The sequence below is a fragment of the Brienomyrus brachyistius genome, chromosome 17, assembly GCF_023856365.1.
Source record: "Brienomyrus brachyistius isolate T26 chromosome 17, BBRACH_0.4, whole genome shotgun sequence".
Taxonomy (NCBI): domain Eukaryota; kingdom Metazoa; phylum Chordata; class Actinopteri; order Osteoglossiformes; family Mormyridae; genus Brienomyrus; species Brienomyrus brachyistius.
The window spans coordinates 15,900,031-15,921,780 of NC_064549.1; the positions used below are offsets into that span (position 1 = coordinate 15,900,031).

The 21,750-nt window shown below is 41.9% G+C and overlaps 2 protein-coding genes across 3 annotated transcripts; one reads left to right on the plus strand and one right to left on the minus strand.

The window, feature by feature from the left end:
• Nucleotides 1-11,395: 11,395 nt before the first annotated feature.
• On the minus strand, nucleotides 11,396-13,215 carry or40a1 (odorant receptor, family 40, subfamily A, member 1). The gene is made up of 2 exons (XM_048981624.1): nucleotides 13,129-13,215; nucleotides 11,396-12,763 (listed from the first exon to the last, which is right to left on the minus strand). Exon 2 carries the CDS (start codon nucleotides 12,747-12,749, stop codon nucleotides 11,760-11,762), a length of 990 nt encoding a protein of 329 aa, XP_048837581.1. The 5' UTR covers nucleotides 12,750-12,763; nucleotides 13,129-13,215; the 3' UTR covers nucleotides 11,396-11,759.
• A 4,909-nt stretch (nucleotides 13,216-18,124) lies between these two features.
• LOC125712022 (olfactory receptor 1-like) lies at nucleotides 18,125-20,542 on the plus strand. Of its 2 annotated transcripts, XM_048981615.1 has the most exons (3): nucleotides 18,125-18,200; nucleotides 18,339-18,387; nucleotides 18,959-20,542. In XM_048981615.1, exon 3 carries the CDS (start codon nucleotides 18,995-18,997, stop codon nucleotides 19,991-19,993), a length of 999 nt encoding a protein of 332 aa, XP_048837572.1. In that variant the 5' UTR covers nucleotides 18,125-18,200; nucleotides 18,339-18,387; nucleotides 18,959-18,994; the 3' UTR covers nucleotides 19,994-20,542. The 2 variants fall into 2 exon arrangements, with proteins under 2 accessions (XP_048837572.1, XP_048837573.1); XM_048981616.1 differs by lacking the exon at nucleotides 18,125-18,200 and having other exon boundaries at nucleotides 18,241-18,387.
• The last annotated feature ends 1,208 nt before the right edge of the window (nucleotides 20,543-21,750 follow it).

Consider the following 21,750-nt stretch of genomic DNA (forward strand, 5'->3'; position numbering starts at 1 on the left):
ATGTACTAATATTTAGATAGATGGAAAATTTCTATATATTATTTCTGTATATAATTGTGTTTTGACTTCTAATATACTTATGTAATTACATGTGCTTTGTATTGTAAAATCTACTTCATAAACATAAAATAAATGTAATAGTTTAGTTTTGCTACATTCAGCTTTATGAACAGTGCAATATTCTGTGTGGCCATGCACACTGCATGCAAAATGATTAGATAAGAACTATTCCTGAAGGTCATTTTCAGCAAACCTAAAACAGTCATAAAAATGAATGTATAAGTTCTCTTTTTCTCCAAATAAACTAGGAGAAAATGTTACATTTTTACAGTCTGTCACAAAAAAAAGAAAAAAACAGTATGCATAATAATTAGCCAATCTGAAACTAACTGGGTTTTTCAACAGAAATACAGTAATACAGATTTACTTATTTAGTCTATATAAAGAATAACAAACCTTTGGTCATTCTGTACAGTTCACTTTACCAAATGTAGATATAGCCCCCTTTCTTAACGACCTTCATGATCCTGTTGCCCCTTGAACCAGTTTTTGAGTTGAGTTTTTGATTAGATCACGTTGTATATCAGCTGTAGCAAATAGGGCAGCCTCCCGGACACTGCTTTGAGAAGTGTAATGATTTCCATTTAGGAAAAGACCATGCTTTAGCAACTCACAGAATTTTCCAATGAGGTTTAAGTCACTGATAATTGCAGTCCACACCATCACTCCTCCACCACCTTATTGGTGGCGAAAGAACATGGTCTACTGGCCATTCCAATACTCGGCTGAAACGAGTATCCGGTACGGATAAAGCACTTTTGACGAGTACGAGTATCATACGAGTAATATCTGTGCTCGGATTGAATAAAAATTCTCATTGGGTAGCTGACTGTGTCTGCGTTCTGTGATAGACTACTCACACCGCCCCTCCCCTACACACATACAGATTTATTGTCTTGCTGTGTCCCGCTCTGCTCACTCACACACAGAACACAAGATAAGTTCCAGTGTTGCCAACTATTTTCAATGGAAAGTACCTAAAGTCTGCTCAAAAAGTCGCCAAATATCGCTAGATGACGTCATGTATATCTTTGCATATTGATGACGTAATTACGTCTTATTTGCATTCTGCGTGTTTTCCCTAATCCTTCCTCACGTGTCCAATATAAAACTGCTTTCAATTACGTTACATATTTTCTGTCAGACAACACAACGGAACTTATTAAACCAGCAGTTACATCCTCTGCAATGAAATAATTCCGGAATCCGGATTTAACTGCGTTGGACAAAAGTTAAAGACAGCATATGTGTTGTGATATTATTAGTTATATTTACAAGTAAAATGAAAATAGATATAATTTATGCAAGAGAATTCCTTATTCTCCTTATTCGTTTGCACATGCGCAGCTCATTCACAGCTATGTCAGCTGCCGTGCGGTCACGGGAATTTGCTGCTCCTTTCAACCGGAGCTAGCACTCACTGATCAGAGCAGACACAGGGAGATGAGTAACTGTACTGGGAAAGCAAGACCTCGCGCTTACAGGACAGTACTGGCGACATTTGGAAAGTTGCTAAGGTTTGTCCAAAAGTTGCTAGATTTGTCACTAGGCGCTTTTTTGAAAAAAAGTCGTCAAGGGGGTCTGAAAAGTCGCTAAATCTAGCGACACTGAAGAGAACAGCGCGCTCTCTCTCTCTCTGTCTCTCCGTCAGTCACTCAGGTTCGCGGGTTTTTTCCGTTAACGTTTAGGGTATCTTCAGCTTCAGGTTTGTTTTTTACTTTGGTTTGTAGTACTTACTTATTAACCAGTAGAGTTTTGGTAACCGTGGGGTTTGTTCAGACGTGGTGTTTGGTAGAATGCGACGCGCGTTTCTGCCTGTCGGAGATTTTTTTTTCTTTTTTAAACCGTCAGCTGGCTCTAACCAGTTTTTTTTACTTCACGCAAAAGTCTGACACTTTCTTGCTGTATTTCATAAAAAAAAAAAAAAAAAAAGGAAGTAGTGGTATAAAACTATATTACAAATTAATTAGCTACACACAAACACACACACACACCCCCTCTCTCTCATGATCAGTGATACAGAATAATGAGTGATACAGAGAGTACTTCAACTGACACTGCACCACCGGTCAGAGTTTGCTTAACCTTGCAGGACAGAGAGGGTCAAATCAGTGACAATGAAAACAGTGGCAGCAGCACCCACCTTTCCCCCACTGAGACCAATATTTCATCTGGGGATGGAGGTCCTCCTCCACTAAAGACCAAGAGGACTTCTGCAGTATGGAACTCTTTCACTGTTTCTGAAAATGATCCCTCCAAAGCCATTTGCAAGCTTTGCAAGTCCAAGCTAAGCAGAGGTAGAGATTCAAAACATTACAACACAACATCTCTACATAACCATCTGCTATATGTTCATCACATGAGAAAGCCCATTGTATCAGCTACCTCCTCCTCCTCTTCCTTCTCGGGTCACTGGTGTTCAGCTGGGTACTGCTAAGGGCTCACATTCATCTTCCTCTTCACCAATACTCACTGCATTTTCAGCAAAGCAGCCATTCTCAGCAAACCATCCCCGGTCAAATCAAATTACAGAGATGATTGGTAAAATGATCTGCACTGATCTTGAACCTTTCTCTGTGGTGGAGAGGAGAGGCTTCAAGACACTTGTTTGCTTTTTAGAGCCCAAGTATAAGATACCTTCGAGGCACTATTTCAGTCGAACTGTAGTGCCTGAGCTGTATGAGGCAATGAGAGGGGAGATGGTCCAGTCGCTTAAGGCAGCTGAAGGAGGTGTCATCAACCTCACTACAGATCTCTGGACCAGCAATCACAACGCACATGCATATCTCTGTCTTACTGGGCACTGGTGTGAACGTGTAGGGGAAGCTTCAGTACAGAGGAAAGCAGGGCTGCTAAATGTTGGTGTGCTGGACATTGAGCATGCATCAAACAACATTCTGTGCTGCCTTAAGGAAAAGATGAGAGAGTTGGAAGTGTCTGTTTGGTCAGTCTGTCACAATAAGGTTTGTTGTTTCAGATAATGTAGCAAACATGGTGAAAGCTTTGACTGAATATGGGCACATCCGTTGCGTGTCTCATATGCTTCACTTGGTGGTGATCAAAGCACTGGAGAAGGACAGGGTTGGGACATCCCTTCTCTCCAAAGCCAGGAGCATATCTGGCCATGTTCATCGCTCAAGCAAAGCCAGCAACAGACTACATGAGCTGCAAACACAGTTGAACCTTCCCCAGCACATGCTCATAACAGATGTAAAAACAAGGTGGAACTATACGTTCTACATGCTCCAGTGGCTGGTGGAGCAGCGCAGGGTTGTGCAGATTATGACACAGGAGTCTAACATGGGTAAAGCTCCAACAATCATCTATCCAAATGAGTGGGGGTTAGCATCAGACATGCTCACTGTTCTTAGTCCTTCTGAGGAGGTCACACGGGCGCTCTCAAAACACAGCGCCTCCATCTCTGAGGTCATCCCCCTCCTATATGGCCTGTGCTCCATCATCAGGTCACTGCATGCTGGTGAGGAATCTGAGGATGAATCTGATCAGTTCATGGCTGGTGATGACGATCAGGATGCCACAATGGGGCTGGGCCAAGATGTTGCGGCTGAGTCCAGGGAAAGGTTAGGCACAGCAGCAAGGAAACTGGCAGCCAATCTGAGCAAAGAACTAAAATGGCGTTTCGAACCAATTTTTGCAAAATCCACATTTCTGCTTGCCACTCTCCATAACCCCAGATATAAGGCCAGCTGTTTTCCAAACAATGTTGATGTGGAGGCACTGAAGAGGACATTTCTCCTTAGGATGGAGCTCTGTGACCCTGTGGCTACACCTGCAAGAAACACAGAAGAGACACCTGCCACCAGCAGCACTTCAGTCTTGTCTTTCCTGCAGAAAAAGAAATCGGCTATTCCAATGAGGACACATTTACCATCAGGTGATGTGGAGGCCTACCTGGCAGATAGTAAATAAATAGTTTTCTAATCAGCAGTAAATATAACAATTTCTGATCAGCCCATATCAATTGCATGCTTAAAATAACATACCAGTTAAAGCCCCGCCCATTTCAAGACAACCGACCCACTTCCAGGTTAAACCCCGCCTACTTCTGGGTTAGGCCCCGCCCAGTCCAAGTACAGATACAGATAATTCATATGGTTAACAGATACAGATAATGCTGTACTCGCTCATCCCTACATTCCAAGAGTCACTTTCAACTTATCTGTCCACAAAAATCAGTCTTTAGATGTGTCTTTTCCCATTCTTGGCATTTCAGCTGGGGGCGGCATAGTGGTGCACTGTCGCCTCACATCTCTGAGACCCAGGTTTGAGTCTCCGCCTGGGTCACATGTATGTGGAGTTTGCATGTTCTCCCCATGTTGTTGTGGGGTTTTTTCCGGGAACTCCGGTTTCCTCCCACAGTCCAAAAACATGCTGAGGCTAATTGGAGTTGCTAAATTGCCCGTAGGTGTGCATGTGTGAGTGACTGGTGTGTCAGTGTGCCCTGCGATGGGCTGGCCGCCCATCCTGGGTTGTTCCCTGCCTCGTGCCCATTGCTTCCAGGATAGGCTCCGGACCCCCCGTGACCCAGTAGGATGAGCAGCTTGGAACTTAATTGTACTAGCAGCATCGTAAAAGCTGTGGTCCACAAGAAGACTGTGATGCCAGGGCTTCATATTTCCAGTGACATTGCAGACAAAACCAAAATGAACACATTGCATTATGTTACGGTCCAGTCTAGGGTTGGAGCAGAAAGGACATGGAACAGGGAAAGAGAAAAACAGGACAACCAGGGGCGGAGGAAAGGGAACAAGGGACACAAAGGGATCTTTTTTTAATAGTTTTTTAAATATTTTATACACACTTTCACAAACAACAGGTGTAACAGACTTTGGGAGTGACAATGGCCAAAACAACACACAAAACACCACAACCGAACAAATCCAAATCTAAGCTAATCCTACATGAAAAACAAAACAAACAATACTAAGTCCTAGCTCCCTAGCCAAACCAACGATTAAGCAACCTGTCACGCAGAACAAAAATGGCAGTCACTCCATACGCACCACAGCACAAACACACAGGAAATGTGTGTTTTATCCATTATTTATTTGAGACATATTTTTAATAGCTGTTTATAGAGTAGACCCATTTTTAATACCCAACCATGCCTTTGTACTTCTTCACCTCATGTTTGTTCTGTTTTTAATACCTTGACAAATTTGTTCTGTTTTGCCTGATTATGTTTTAGAATTTTCCTGAAGCTGTCTGAGGGAAAAGACAATGTCGAAGGCAGGTAAGTTGGTTCAGAATCCACACTGCGAGTCTGAGTAGACTTTTTCTGATTGTACTTGGAACCTCTTCAGGGCAACTTTAACAGAGCAGCGGTACTAAGGAGTGAGATGCTGCGACAGTTATTGCAATTGCTCCGGTCACCTTTGTTTTTATACAATGGCGTCCCTCTTCTTGTGGCACTGCCCCTTCTCACCAGCAATGGCTCCTTTGCGGCACTTCAAGAGTTTGGCTCCTCACAGAAAGCACAGACAGACACTCGATGGCATCCAGGTTGTCTTCAATGACAGCATTCTCTCTGGAATACAGCTCAGAGTAATGTTCGAACCAGCACTCCATCTGTTGTGTCCAATCCCAGATTGTCTCACATGAGGCAGATTTCAGGGAGGCAGTTTTCCTCTATGTTGGTCCCGGAGCCTGATTGCATTGTTTTTCATTCCCTCCCCTTTAAAGTCATTACAGTCAAATTTAGGATATGGATTATACACATATGTGTCATATTGTCATATTTACATCATATTTAAGAACCTCTGAATATTTTGGTTTTATGGTGTTTTTGGTTCGAGGTTTAATCCTGTGGCGGTGTTTTTTTTTGCTGTAATGTTTAGTTAGCGTTCTCATCTCCCTTTAGTCTCCGATTGCCCACACCTGTCAGTGTGGTCCTTGATCTCTAGTGATTGTTAACTGTTCCCACCTGTTTCCTTTTGAAATTGATTACCTGCGTATTTAAGTGCCTACCCTTGCTTTACTCTTCACTCACTTTCTGTGTGTTTGTAGCTATTTCCATGGTCCCTCCCTGCCTTTGTTATTATAGTTCACCAGCTTTGTTGTTGAAGAGTAAAGCAATGTTGCCATAATCATGAGACTTACTAACCTAATGTAATGTGTTTTTAATAACACAATTATTGCATCTGCATGACTATCTCTATAATCGGCCCATTAAAAATACAAGTAAATATTTTTATTTGAGTTATCGCATGTAAACATAGTCATAGTTCATTAAAACAAACAGAAAACATATCTCACCACATGTGAGGTATAACTATGATTCCTTGCCTGTCCCTTTCATCACATTTCCTGTTAGTCGCTAACTGAATTGGGGTACATTTTCCAAAAGCATTAGTTTCCTCCCAGTCTCTTATATAAATATTGGCGTAGGCTGGGGCACACATTTTGCCGATTGCCGTACCCTGCACCCGGAGATACATCTGGCCATCGAATTCAAAGTCATTTCTGGTGACGTTGATTTCTAATAGTTCTAAAATTTGTTTATCGGGTCTGTTTGGCACTGGATACTTAGAAAAGGCTTTTTGTACTGCTTTTAGTCCTAGAGATGTTGGTGTACAAGCTATTGATGTCCATTGTGAATGCTTTCCCAAAAGCATAGTTGCTAACATAGTGGAACCATAGTTGCAACAGCCAAACTGCAAGGCTTCCAGTTAATGTTGCCAAGGGGAATTATCCTGCAATAATGAGGCATGTATGGTTAAAGGAAATCCGGCTTGACTGGCAAGTCCAACTATGTAAGTTGCTAACAGGGGCTTTCTGAAAACACACTCTGGTTTGATTGTTGCTGTGATTCTGGAATTTTGTGCAACATCACAATCAAAGCGTTTACATTGCTTAGAACCAGCAAAGAGTTCTTTTTGGTATTTTTTTCCAATATCTTTAATAGAACACTAATTTTAATGCATAATAAATTGATATAAACAGTACTGTGTCATTCTGTATCTCATTTTGAAAATATATGACTATAGTGCCCAGTCCTCATGGTCTGTCTCGTATTCTCTAGCTGAATACAACCTTGATCAGCAGGTTGAACACTGTCCTCTGTGGCCCGGAGCACTTCTGTTTTGAAAACTGCAACAAATTAAGAAATGACAACATATTAATATTAACACATTAAATTTGCTTAATTTTTTGTCCTGATGTTTTTATATTGTGTCTATGTTTTTGCGTTTTGTTAATGTTTTTGTGTTATGTTGATGTGCTCTGGGCTTTCAGGGCCAGAATATGCAAGACTTCACTACACTGTTCTCATGCTGTACTGTACTATGCCTACCAAATTTTCAATATTACTACTGGGCTGCTAATATACAATTACTGTTGTACTGACTTACCTCTACAAAGGACCATCTAAGCTCTGAATGGTTATTGTTATAGAATGCATCCTGCTACCCTGTGTACCCATGCCTTGCTGTGCTCACAGAGGTGGATACTTCAAGTTCAGGAAGTAAAAATAAAGATCATTATTTTGTTTCAAGCAACCAGTTGGGTACTATGTGACTGCGACTCATTATACTCTACTGGTTGGTTGAAGCAAAATCTTGATCTGGATTTTTACTTTCTGGACCTGAACTATCCACTTCTGCTCACAACTGCCCTTGTCAGAACCTGTATCCAAATGTTCCTTTTACATGATTGCAAGACATTCTCTAAAAATGTTGTTGCAATTTCTACATACCTTTCATTTCAGAGACCTTTCAATACAGTTTTACCCCCCCTGTTTTGGACAGTGCCTTCAAAGTCTTGGTTCCAAAGGGAATTAATACACTAAAGGACTTGTGTCACGCTCGGCTGCGATCGCGCTGTTTAAAAGCGGGCGATCGCTCGGGCAGGTGGGCAAAGAGCAGGCGGACAGGCATATACGGGCAAAACAGGGGGTTTAATCGAGTACCACAGGGAGCAGGAGACATGAAACGCCGACTAACATCAATGACAGACAATGGACTCAGGTAAGACACGGACTGAAATACACAGGACTGAGCAAATTAACTAGATACAGCTGGGTACAATCGGGAGAAAACACGTGGGTAATCAGGGGGCGTGGCACACAGGAGGAGCGGACGAGCCGGGCATGACAGAACCCCCCCCCCCCCAAAGGCGCGCTTCTCCAGGCGTGCCAAGGAAGGGGGCGACGGACGGGACGAGGCAAAACAGGACCTGAAAAACAAGAACAGAATCAACGCGGGACGGGGAACAGGACCGAAGCACAAAACACGGCAAGAGACAGAACGTAAGACAGGAGCTGACAGACGAACGGGAAAGCGGAGAGACAGACCAGGAAGGGAGACAGAAAGGAACGGGCGGAACAAAGGGGCCAGGGGTGCTAGGCGGGTACACCGGGGAACAAGGAACAGAGACGGGCGGAACGAAATGGCAAGCAGAAAACGGAGGGGCCAAGACAGGAGGGACAAAGGCAGGGGCACCGGGCGAGAAGGAGGGGGAGCAAAGGGTCGGCCGAGGGAGCCACTGCGGGCGACGGGAGGCAGCCGGAGGGGCCGCAGGCGGCCGGGAGGCTGGAGCCGGAGGGGACCTCGGAAGGGCCGAGGAGACAGGGCGAGGGACCGAAGCAGGGAGTCGGAGGGGGAACCAGGGAAGGGGACAAGGGAGCCGGAAGGGACCTGGGCGAGGGCAAGGAGAGGGGGAGAGCCACCGTAGGCGGCGACGTCCTCCTACGCGCAAGAGGTGGGGGACCAGCAAGCGACCGAGGAGCCGCCTCAGGGGCACCCGCAGGCGACCGCCGAGGACCCGGCGAAGGGAGCGAGTCAGGGCGACGAGGGGGAGCCGCAGGCGACCGCCGACCCGGAGGGCCAGGACCCGCTGGCGCCAACCGAGCCCTAGCGCAGGCGAGGGAGGGTGAGCGGGACCCCAGCCCTGCGTCTGTGTCCCCTCCCCTTACGGGACACAGACATTACGACCCCCCTCTGGGGTCGAGTTCGCTAGGGTGAGGGCGCAGGAGTCACAAGTGAGGTCCCCGAGGGGTCCCATTCAAGCTCCTCCACCTCCGGAGAGGGAGGAGCTAGGATGGAGTCCTCTGGGACCTCCTCGGGGACTAGGACAGAAGGGACTGGAGCTGCTGCAGGCGGAGGGGGCGCCTCTGGAGCTGCTGCAGGCGGAGGGGGCGCCTCTGGAGCTGCTGCAGGCGGAGGGGGCGCCTCTGGAGCTGCTGCAGGCGGAGGGGGCTGCGCAGGCTGCGCAGATGGCAGCGCAGGTAGAGGCCCGGGCTTACGGGCCGCAGTAATCAGCGGAGACGGCCGCGCAGGCGTTGGTTGTGGCGCCTGCGCGGGAGCCGGGTCCGCGGGTAGAGGAAGGACCTGCTTAGTGACAGCAGGCTGCAGAGAAGGGGTTTCCGTAGTTGGCGGAAGCGGCTGCGTCGGCAGGGGATCAGGAGCCTCTCTTAGATTAAGTAGCTCCTGTAGATCCTCTGCGAGGCGCTCGAGATCGTCCGGTCCCGACCTGGGGTTGAACAACTCGAATCCTCGCTGGAGTCTTGCCGTGAGATGCGCCGCTGTGGGACCCTTGTGAATTGCAGGGTCCGCGATCACCCTCCATAACAAGCCCTGGAGGGCGAAGAACTTATGCGCCAACAGTTCTTTCTCAGATCGAGGCAAGGGGTTTGCCTCGACAGGAGGGACTGGCCAGTTGGGTAGCGAAGGCGCGATCGCTGTCCCCTTTAAGAAACGGGGCACTCGCGGGATCGCATCTCCACCAGCGCGGATACCGCCCCGAGTACTCAGTTCTTTGGGGCGGTACTGGTGCTGTGCATGGGGCGGCAGCTCGTCCTCCGTAGACACCTGAATGTCCGGAAGTAGCACGAGCTCCTCCTCCTTATCGTCGCTAGGATCCCAGAGCCTGGACAAAAAACAAGCTCCGGACTGGAGTTGTTCGACCTCCGGGGTTAGGACTGGCTCTCGCTCTCGACCCTTACTAGGGAGCCCAGGGCTTGAGAGCGAGCAGGCACCTAAACTGATCGTCTCCTCTGGAACAATCCATTTTCTTTGCTTCCTCTTTTTCTGGTCTGTCATTCTGTCACGCTCGGCTGCGATCGCGCTGTTTAAAAGCGGGCGATCGCTCGGGCAGGCGGGCAAAGAGCAGGCGGACAGGCATATACGGGCAAAACAGGGGGTTTAATCGAGTACCACAGGGAGCAGGAGACATGAAACGCCGACTAACATCAATGACAGACAATGGACTCAGGTAAGACACGGACTGAAATACACAGGACTGAGCAAATTAACTAGATACAGCTGGGTACAATCGGGAGAAAACACGTGGGTAATCAGGGGGCGTGGCACACAGGAGGAGCGGACGAGCCGGGCATGACAACTTGTATATCAATTTTAATTTTATGTATGTAATTTTATGTTTTGAGATTTAATATTCCTCATATACATTTATTTTCATATTTGCAACTTTGTAGTTTTATATCCTCCATCTGTTCTGCTTCTTATCATGTTCACCAAAATACTATATTTATTAAACACTATATTAAACAATAATCCTCATTCTAAGGAAATTATTGAGGTTGAGGTGAGGTATTCTCTCACATGTTTTTATGACAATTTTCACTTGAACAAAGTTGTAGAGATGCTCAGTGAGCCATCTTGCTTTGGAGCATTATGTGGTGTACAATTGGCCCTCTATATCCACGGGCTCCACATCCACAGACTCAACCAGCACAGATAAAAAATATTCCGAAAAAAAACCCAGAAAGATCCAAAAAGCAAAATTTGAATTTTCCATGCGTCAAGCTCTACGGTGAAGATATAGTACAATGATTGTACTGTACATACTTTTTCTTGTCATTCTTCCCTAAAAACATCTATTTACACAGAATTTACAATGTATTAGGTATCACAAGTAATCTAGAGATGATGTAAAGGATATAGAAGGATGTGTGTAGATAATATGCAAAAAGTATTCAGTGTTATATGAAGTACTTGAGCATCAATGGATTTTGCTATAGAATATAATAAATACTCCTGTGAATTCCTTCAACACTATCTCTTTCTATTAATATTTATGTTATCCATCCATCCATTTTCCAAACCGCTTTTTCCTACTGGGTCGCGGGGGGTCCGGAGCCTATTCCGGAAGCAATGGGCACGAGGCAGGGAACAACCCAGGATGGGGGGCCAGCCCATCGGCAGGGCACACTCACAGAGCATTCACTCACACATGCACACCAGGGCACCACCATGCCGCCCCTATTTATGTTATATATATGCTTATTTTAAATTTTCTTATATTTAATCTAAATATTTGATATCTGATTTTACTGGTTCTCTGAGTACTGCCTGTTTAATTTGAGTCAGGTTATTGTTAGAGTGCACTTCGTTAATTACCAAAAACACCTTGATCAAAAAGAAAATTTAAAAACTCCATTTTCTGGTACTTTCTATTTGTCACAAATTACATACACTTTTTATTTTCCAATATATACATATTTTTATAGTACATTTACATGCAATAAGTATACAATTATTTTCACAAAAAATGAACGGGGTAAACAAAATTAATAAATTAGAAATTAATTAATAGGGTACAAAAACATGGTAAATTACACACATTTGCAATAATACGTAACAGAATAATGAATAATGGAAGTAAATTCCTAAAAAATAAATGTCCAGTTTTAATCAATGAAATTAAAACATAGAACAGTTTTAGTTGATTGTTGAATGTTTATTGCTTAATTCAGGGGCCACCTTTTTCCATCCAAGCACCTTTATTATTATTACCCTCAGTTCTTCTGTCTTGAGGCTGTAAATGATGGGGTTCAGCATGGGAGGCAAAGTGGAGGTCACAGTTATAATTGCAGTCAGCAGATCTGGAGTCAACATCAAACGCACACTTCCTAACAGATATGCTAGAATCACAGGCAGGTAATAAGTCAGAACCAGGAGCAAGTGTGTGAAGCAGGTGTTGAAGGCTTTCCAGCACTGTTCCACAGAAGCAATCTTCAGCACTGTGATGACCACTATAAGGTAGGTGATGATGATGAAAGCCAGAGGACACAGTAGAACGACCATCGACTTTGCTGTTGCTAGTCTCTTATTATATGAAATGTCACCGCAGGCCAGTATGTATACAGGCCCATGCTCACAGCAACAGCTACGCACAACCCTGGAAGCACAGTAGGACAATCTAGAGGCCAGACTCACAGGATAAATTTCCAGGAGAAAAACCAGAAACCATACACCAGCCAGAATGAGGCACATTCTTTGAATGGTGTTTATAACTGGATATCGTAGAGGGAGGCATATAGCAACTAGGCGATCATATGCCAAAACAGCCAAAGAAAAAGATTCCATGTCAGCAAAGAAATGCAGGAAAAACATCTGAGAAAAGCACAACTCAAATGACACGTAGCTCAGGTTTAGCACAAAGACTGGCACCATTTGAGGTATGATAACACTGCTAAGGGAGATATCGACCACCGCTAGGTTGCACACCGCAACATACTTTGCATTGTGCAAGCTCGGGTTTGAGTACACAAAAGCCAACAGGACGAGATTAACCATGAGTGTAATAAAGAAAATGATTGACAGAGCAAAAATCAAGTAGTTTTTGTTCTGTAAAGTCTGGAATGTAATGATATAAAAGCCACTGTCTGAAGCACCTGTGCCATTGTAGGAAACCAGCGATGAATTCATTTAAAGTTGTAATCCTAAATAAAATAAGACAGAAATACAGTGAATAACAATTATGTGTCCTGCTGCTTTAATGTTTAATGTAAATTATAAGATTAACAAGATAGTAGAAAAAAATTACTTTGAAAGAGGTTTGTTTTGCTTTATTTAATATACCCACAACCAGTTATAATAGTTGTTGTGTTTTTCATATCTAATAATTTTAATAATTATTAATGGACTAATAATAATAATGTTAACAATTTTAGCATGTACATAAAAATATTTTACTCTAGTCCAACAATCTTCTCTGCTTTCATTTGTCAGTTGGTTTAAAAGTTAAAAATGCAGTATATTTTTCTATTTTACCAGGCACAATTGTTAAACTAGATTCTGTACTTACCGGTGAACTCTTGGCTCCAGTCTTCCAGGTTGGCCAACAGCTATGTGACAATGATGGTGAAAATGCCCGTTTTTAACAGGGAGGAGATGGGAAAAAGCAACCGTCTGGGTATAATTAAAGTTAGCAAATAATAAGGGAAATAACACACAGTGTACCAGGTAGGCCTCATTATGGACAAAATCATCTTTGGAGCCAAAAAATAGATACCTAATCATCTCTGAAAATTGGTACTGTTGAGTGCTAGATGTTAATTGGTGGATTACTGTGCAAAAACAACATGCGTAACTAAAACAAATCTGTTCAGCACAGTGTTTCTCAGTCCCGTGGATAGTGTTTTTTTCACTAATGAGTTCTTACATGCGTAATTATTAAAAAGGGAAAATCCTATTTAGATTCTCCATATGCATATATGAAGTTGATATGCTGGGAGCTTCCAATCGTATCATGATGACATGACTACATTTATTCCATATAACTTAAACACCTAATTTTCATAACGATGACATATAGTAAATTGCAGCATAGAATATGACCTTTGAGCTTTCCTTCCTGCTCCATTATATTTACTTTTCTTACATCATTAAATCATGTGACTAAATGCAAATTTATTAGATGCTAAGTATAAAACTTAAACTATAACAGGTACCGTTAAAGTCTGTGAATAACAACTGTAGAATGCAATTAGCAAAATAGCTAACAATATGCATAATGGCACAGCTCATTATGATTGTGCAACAAGAACATTTGAGATCAGTGACAATGAACTGGTGACAACCAACTTGCTTGCTGAACCTTTGGAGAGCAACTAAGGCCAAGAATCAATTCTGACTTAAATGGTCCATGACAGGAAGTCACAGCTACAGTATAGAGGGCAAACTCCTCAAAGCTTTCTGCTCTGCCAGCTGTTTACTTGCTGCATGTTTTCTGGTGACTGACTCATTTTCAGGATGAGCAGGGCACAATTTCCTTATGGGGTTCATTAAGCATCTAAGGCAGAGTAGTAAGAGGACTCTAGAGGAGAAGGTGTGCTTTTAGTTTCTACCAATAGCAACTCATTTGCATGCACAAAACATGGCCATTAGTATGTTGAACGCTAATGGTTGAAGAATGAAAAACAGTTTCCCTATAACAAGACATTGCACTACCGCCCATATTTATTATATAATTGTGTAACTCATGGGCGCCTGCAGGATTTTATCTCAGTGTTGACGGCAATTTGCAGAATGTTTCCCCACCAATTATATGGTTACTTATATTCTTTTGTGTGTGTTTTAATGTCCATGTCTGAAAGTGTAATTTATACACTGTGGTAGAAAAATAACTTACCAATCAAAAGTGTTTGCACACAGAGATTTTCTACAGTTACATACTGACTTAAAATTTACTAGAAATACACTCGATATTGTTTGCTATCCAATAAATTTACAGTATGTTCATTTTTTTGAGTACTATTTATTATCACGAAAATGTCACTTTATCAAAGTAACCTCCTTTAGCAGTTATAACAGCAGGGAAAATTCTAAGCATTCTTTCTACAAGGGACATTAAATACTGCTCTGGGATGAAGCACTTAACGAGTGCATTGAAAGGACAGCCTAGAATTTGATTATGCCATCACCACACAACCAGTTAATAGGATGTCAGAGATGCACTGTTATATTCTCTTTCCATATTGTGAAGTAAACTTGTTTTGTTTGACTTTTTTCATTTATAGTTGTTTACTTTCGAATGCTTAACAAGAATATGTTTTATGAAATAAATGGAAAAGTGGTAAAAACCTGAGATGGGCAAAAACTTTCGACTGGTAGTGTATGTTTTATGTTTACATATTTATCCATCACCATAACCAATTAAGCCCAACTGGGGGGGCATGGGGAGCCTATCCTGGGAACAATGGGTGCAGGTAGGAACCAACCCTGGGCAAATGCCAACACTCCACAGGGCGCACACACAGAATCACAGGGCCAATTTAGACTCGCCAATCAACCTACCCTGCATGCTTTTGGACTGTGGGAGGAAACCAGAGCCCCCTGTGGAAACCCGCGCAAGCACAGGGAGAGCGTGCAAACTCCACACAGAAAGGACCTAATCTCAACCTCGGGATTTATACAAGGACCTTCTGGCTGTGAGGCCGCAGCGCCGACCACTGGGCCACTGGACCACCGTGCCTCCCATTTACATATTTATATTCCACCTATTTCTCTTTTGCACTACAACCAAAATTTTATGTGTTAGAAAAGTAAGAACTCTGACAGATAAACTAATGGTAGGTTAATATTAGTAAACTGGGATAATTTATAAACTTTTACTTTCTGGATACTAATTGTTAATGAGCATTGTGAAGGCCTAGAAATTAGCACAGCTTGCATGCATCACTGTTGTGGTCCTAGAGGCCTTTCCCAGTAGTGTCTTCTTCTGCTGTCCTGTAGCTGTGGCCCTGAGGAATAATGGGCCACTTTTCTTCCCGGTTTTAACTAACCGTCTTCCCCTTCCTGTGGGTCTGAGGAGATGCTGTGTTGCAGGCCAGGTGCTATGCCAGGCCTGAGCTTAAGGGAAAGTTCTATCTGTGAGAAAGTTATTTCTGTAGCATCTTAGAAATGATATAAACCACTCTGCTTGTGCCCTATATCTGCCTCGAGCAAATAGTGAGCATTGTGAGCTAAACTGTCTCAAGCCTGGTGGATGTGGGACCTGTTGTAACAGAGCAGGAGCACTTTTTCTATACTCTAGTCATTGTTAATCCGATTCATCTTATTAAATAATCTATTCATATGCAAATCAAGACCTGCATCTTGATTTGACACAGGTATTACATACTCATCTTTAGATCCATGCCTAGTTGTTTACTAACAAGTATGATTGTCATTATCATCATAAGATGGTGGATGCAGGACCTCAACGTTACTCATCTCAGGAGGGGCTGGTCTTGATTGCCTGCTTGATTTTCCTCTCTATTGATAATCAAATGAAAAAATAACAAAAATGCAATTATTATCTTAGCTTTGTTTTTGCATCATCTCATCTAAGCTGTGATGTGTGCTATTGCATAGAGGATGTGAATAAAACACCTCACATCTGAGCAGATTTTTATATATATATATATATATATATACAGTACATATATATACAGTACATATATATATATATATATATATATATATATATATATATTTAAATTTATATATATTGAACTTAAACCATTAACCCTCTTCCATCATCTTAACTGTCTTAACCCTAACCCTAACCTTTGTTGTTTGGAACAAGATCATGGTCTCTTAAACTCCATCTCCGTGCCCTCATAGATTTCACCTGTGATTTGTTCTAAATTCAGCTTCTGTGTCATTCGGATGTAACCTAATTGCCACTATGGGACGCTGTACCTTTTAAGTTTATCCTGCTGCAGACCTGTTTTAACTGAGGTTTAACCTCAAACTTGCTAAAAATTGTTCAAACTTATTTCAGTTACAATGTGCATTTCTACTCATTTCACAGATCCAAATGGGACGTTTGTGACAACTAACATATGGAAATGACTGGAAATGGTTTGATGTCTCTAAAGCCAACACTGATTTATAAAAATGCTCACACCAACCAATATCGCAATCGTGCAGATTTATTTGGCTCTATTAGAAAGCTTTTCCTGGTGTCAATCTTTTTTTACTGAAAATATATATCTGTGTTGCATTGCTGTACAGTCCTTTCTGTGTGGAGTTCATATGCTCTCCCCTGTGTTTGCATGGATTTTCGCCAGAGGGTCCGGTTTCCTCCCACAGTCCAGCATGCAGGATAGGTTGATCGGTGTGTCTAAATTGGCCCTGTTGTCACTGGCCATTGTTGGTTTCCAGCTGCACCCATTGTTCCTGGGATTTAGTTGGGATTTAGTGGTTTCAGAAAATGAATGGTTCAAGTGAGAAGGATTGGTGATACCCTGTGCAAACACAGTTATAAGGGTGGCACACAGAACACTATGATTGTCTGAGGACACAGACAAACATAACTTATATGGATATTGAGACTAGCCATAATAAGTAAACACATATACAGGGTATACATGGGCCAAACTTAAAGGAGTGCTTTCTTTAGGACAAACAGTCTGCCTTAATATTTCTTCCTTGGGTGAGTCTGTGGTTTGTAGAGCAAGGATGTAAAGGAGGTTGGGGGGCCCCTATCCTTGAGGTACATTCTGTTGTCCGTAGGTCCCTAAATCTCAGGGCCTTAAAAGCTGGAATGCTGGCCTCCCTTGTTGTATGAATGCTGGCCTCCCTTGTTGTGTGAATGCTGGCCTCCCTTGTTGTGTGAATGCTGGTCCCCCTTTTGGTTTGCTGCTATCACTGCTCACTTTCTGAACTGTTCTGAACTGTCGATAAAGCACAAAAAATTCACACCAAACACAGGAATACAGATTTTGCACATCAAGCTCAGTCGAGTGGTACCACAAGACTGAGAGCGATTCATAAGCGTCAGCATCCCAGAAGACACTTTTGCCTTTGTTTCACCCCATCAATCTATACAAGATTTAACAGGTCTGTTTTGTTGTGTTCTGAGTTTTTGATTTTTCTCAACCAACCAGTTCGAGGTCCAATTTGGTAGAGTTGAATGTGTCTCGACCCATATAAGTTTCAGCAGGAACGGTCGAGTTTCAAGATTTCGGTCAATGTACATGTCAAAAAAAATTTAACAGACCCGTTCAATGTCCAGGTTCGTCAAGTTAAGAGGCAATTGAGTTCCAAGGATCTACTGTGACAACAACAATAATAATAATAACCTGAGGGTCATGGCATTATGTTACTGTTTATATGATGATATCATTCATTCCAGGCGTTAACTGTGCAGGGAAAACAGTAACAATATTAAACTCAGCTTTACAAAGCATATGAGAATCTTTTGAGCACATCTGACGGTGTCTGGCCCCAGAGACTTGTCAGGTGACTACAGTAGGTGGTCATGGAACAACACAGAAGAGGATTTATAAGCAGAAAGAATTCATAGGTTCTCTGTCTGCCTGGACTGAAAGGATGAGAGTCACATTTTCTATTATAGAGATCTTTCCATCTTCACCCTAAATGAGATTAGTGTGTATCTTGCATGCCTATATAAAATTATTTAACTCTGCAGTATGGAAGTATCACTGGATTTTAAAAATAACTGCATGTCAACTTCATTATACAGGGTATATAACATTAATGTTTGTTTGAAATGCTTTCTTCCAGGACTCCATTCTCAGCAGAGCGCACTTGAAGTTGGGTCATAGAAGCTCAGGTATCAGAAACTCAGTAATGCTGGGAAACATTCATATATATAAATTTCCAACTTAAAGAACACACCATAATATATAAAATATCTAAGTACTAACACAGAACAGAAGATTATGCTTTATGCAATTTTATGCAAGTTTCAATCATTTTAACTTAATTCATTTATATAAATAATATGGAATTCAGTTATATTTTACATTTGTGCTGAAGTATCAACATAATGTTTGTGTAAATACTGTAACTTTTTTGGAAAAACCAAACTTATTCACTATTACAAAATCAATATTATGCAGTCAATATATTGCTGAATTACGAATCAGTCTTGTTTAAGAAATTGTTCTAATTGTATCATACTGGATGATTTAAAAACATTTTTAAAAGCAGGATTCTTAAAGGAATCATTACATTGTATTAGTACAGCATGGTGAACAATATTTCTAATACAATGTTTTCAATAAAGCTGTAGGGACTGTGTGTTTTATATTATACTTGTAGCTTATGAATGGTAAATGTTGGATATTTGAAAATGAAAAACTTTGAAAAATTTTATACTTTTTATACTTTTAATTCTGCAGGTCAAAGAAGAGAAAGAACAACAACCCTGACAAAAGATGTCTGACATAATTCACCAAAACTCAACTCAAAACTCTCTTATTCATCCTCAGATTTTTTTCATCACTGGTTTTTCTAACATTCCACATGCAAAATACTACTTTATTTTCTTATGTTGCATCTATATAATCACTGTCCTGGCGAACACTTTTGTCACACTCATTATTTATGTAGACCGTTCTCTTCACATCCCAAAATATATGGCTATTTTTAACTTAGCAGTAGCTGACTTGGGTGAGAGCACAGCTATTTTTCCGAATGTGATTAACGTCTGTCTGTTAAATATACAGCAAATAACCTATGAGGCCTGCTTGACTAACATGTTTTTTGTATTCTTCTTTAACTCCATGCAGTCATTCACACTTCTGCTTCTAGCATATGACAGGTTTGTTGCAATTTGCTTCCCACTGAGATACCACAGCATTGTCACAAACACTTCAATGGGCATTATTCTCACTGTGGCATGGGGAATTAATTTTATGCTTTTGTGTCTTGCCGTTGCTTTGATCACCAGACTGTCTTTCTGTAAATCCACAATTATTGATAGCTACTTCTGTGACCATGGGCCGCTATACAGACTGGCCTGCAATGACAATCTACCAAATAATATATTAGGAATAGTGTACATGATCTTATATTTATTTTTACCCTTAATTGTGATTGGTTTATCTTATGCATGTATTTTGCTATCATTGTTTAAAATTGCATCATGGGAAGGACACTGGAAAGCCTTAAAGACCTGCTTTTCCCACCTAATATTAGTGTCTGTATATTATTTTCCAATATTGGGTATTTACATAGCTGCAATGGCCGGCTCTGTCCACCGCAATGCAAGGATAATTAATATATCACTCTCCTATGCCATTCCTGCCATGTTAAACCCCATTGTGTATTCTCTGAACACTGCTGAGATCAAGGATTTTATAAAAAAAATTATCAGAAGAAATAAGCACAGAGTTCAAGAAGCCACATCAGATAGACATTCGACATTACTCTAAAATTTCCCCATTCGGAGATTCATTCTGTTCACTGTGTTGGAGTAGTTTGTTTTTGTTGTTTTAGTTTCAATGAGATGGGTTAGTTTAGGGTTTCTCAGCCCTGGTCCTAGAAGGCCAGAATCCAACATACTATGCAGATTTCCTTGATGAAACACATCTTAATCAGCTAATTATCAGGTTTAGTAGCTGTGTTTGAATATGGAAATCTGCAAACTCTATTGGATTTTGGGCTTTCTGGACCTGAATTGGGGAACCTTGGGTTAGTTGGTTACATGCAAATCTATGAAACATGAACATCTGAATGTAAACAGTTTTATACTATATGTGTGTATATGTATGTACTTAAGCAGTGAGTATCAAATTTTCTTGTGTGTTCTTTACAGTGTGATTAGTCTATAAAAACTGTTTTTATTTTGTACAGCATCTGCACAAATCACATTACCTGCGCTCAGTTCAGCAGTGCTTAATTTTAGGAATGCATAGTTAGGGGCAAAGCACCATAGGTGATAGGCACCTATTACAACCGTTGATATATTTCACTATTATTACTATTATACTTTCTGTCATGGGAGTCTATGGCACCCATAGAACTGATTGGTAACTTTTTTTGAAATTTGGCAATTGATAGAGGACAGTTCAAACTGTTCATACACCAAATTTGGAGTCAATCCATTCATCCTTATAGTTATTCTTATTTTTATAAAGCTTAATCTGGCACTTTTTGCAACATAAATGTGATTGTTTCAGAATTAGCTGAATTCATTTTCATCCAACGTGTATGAAACTATTAAACTTAGGGTACTTAAATTTAAAATGTGATTGTAAGCAAATATGCCACTTCGTATATTTATATATTTTTTAATATTAGTAATGTTTATTACTTTACCCATTGAAATATATTTCTTTCTATTAAAGAAACAGCTATTGTCCTTTTAGGGTATTAGGTATGGGCTGATATTTGTGCCACTAGAAACTGAATATGAATAATGTATGTTTTAATCTGCAGTTGTTGCATTAAAAAACTGAATCTGAATAATGAATCTGATTCCAATAACTTGAAGCTGCATTTATCCTACCTGGAACATGTGCCACTCTGTATTTACAAATTCACTTCTCCAAATTCAATTTCAGTTCTCACAATTGAATTTCAATTTATTGAGACTCACAATCCAGGTCCATGAGGAAAATTTATCGACTTTTTCTCACAACGCAACCCATTTCCACGTTACGACAATTCTGCAGGTCAGGGTAAAGTGGAAGCGTGTGCCAGGGTGTCACAAGCGCAAATGCGGGATCATATACGCAGTCACCATATACGTAATAAAAATTAAGCAGTACCAGCACTGCTAAATTTGAATCTTTATCATACCACTGTCACGGGTTGTCAGCCGCTCGGGCTGGTTATCGCACCGCTTGGGGGGCGGCAGCTGTTCCGCAAGGAGGGGCTCTGGGTCCGGGAAGACAAAGGGCTCGTCCTCTTCATCCTCGCTCGGAACCCAGAGCCTCGCCAGGGAGCAGGGTCCCAGACCGTACGGTCCCAGGTCGGGACCCAGGACGAGCTCCTCCTCCTCTTGAGGGAGTCAGGGGCTGGAGAGCGAGCAGGCGCCGAGATAGATTGGCTCTTCCGGGAGCTTCTTCCTCCTTCCCTTTTTGAGGTCCGTCATTGTGTCATGGGTGTACGGCCGGCCGGCAGGCAGGCAGGCAGGCAGGCATCAAAGACGAGGGCACGAACATCGACTGACATCAATGACGGACAA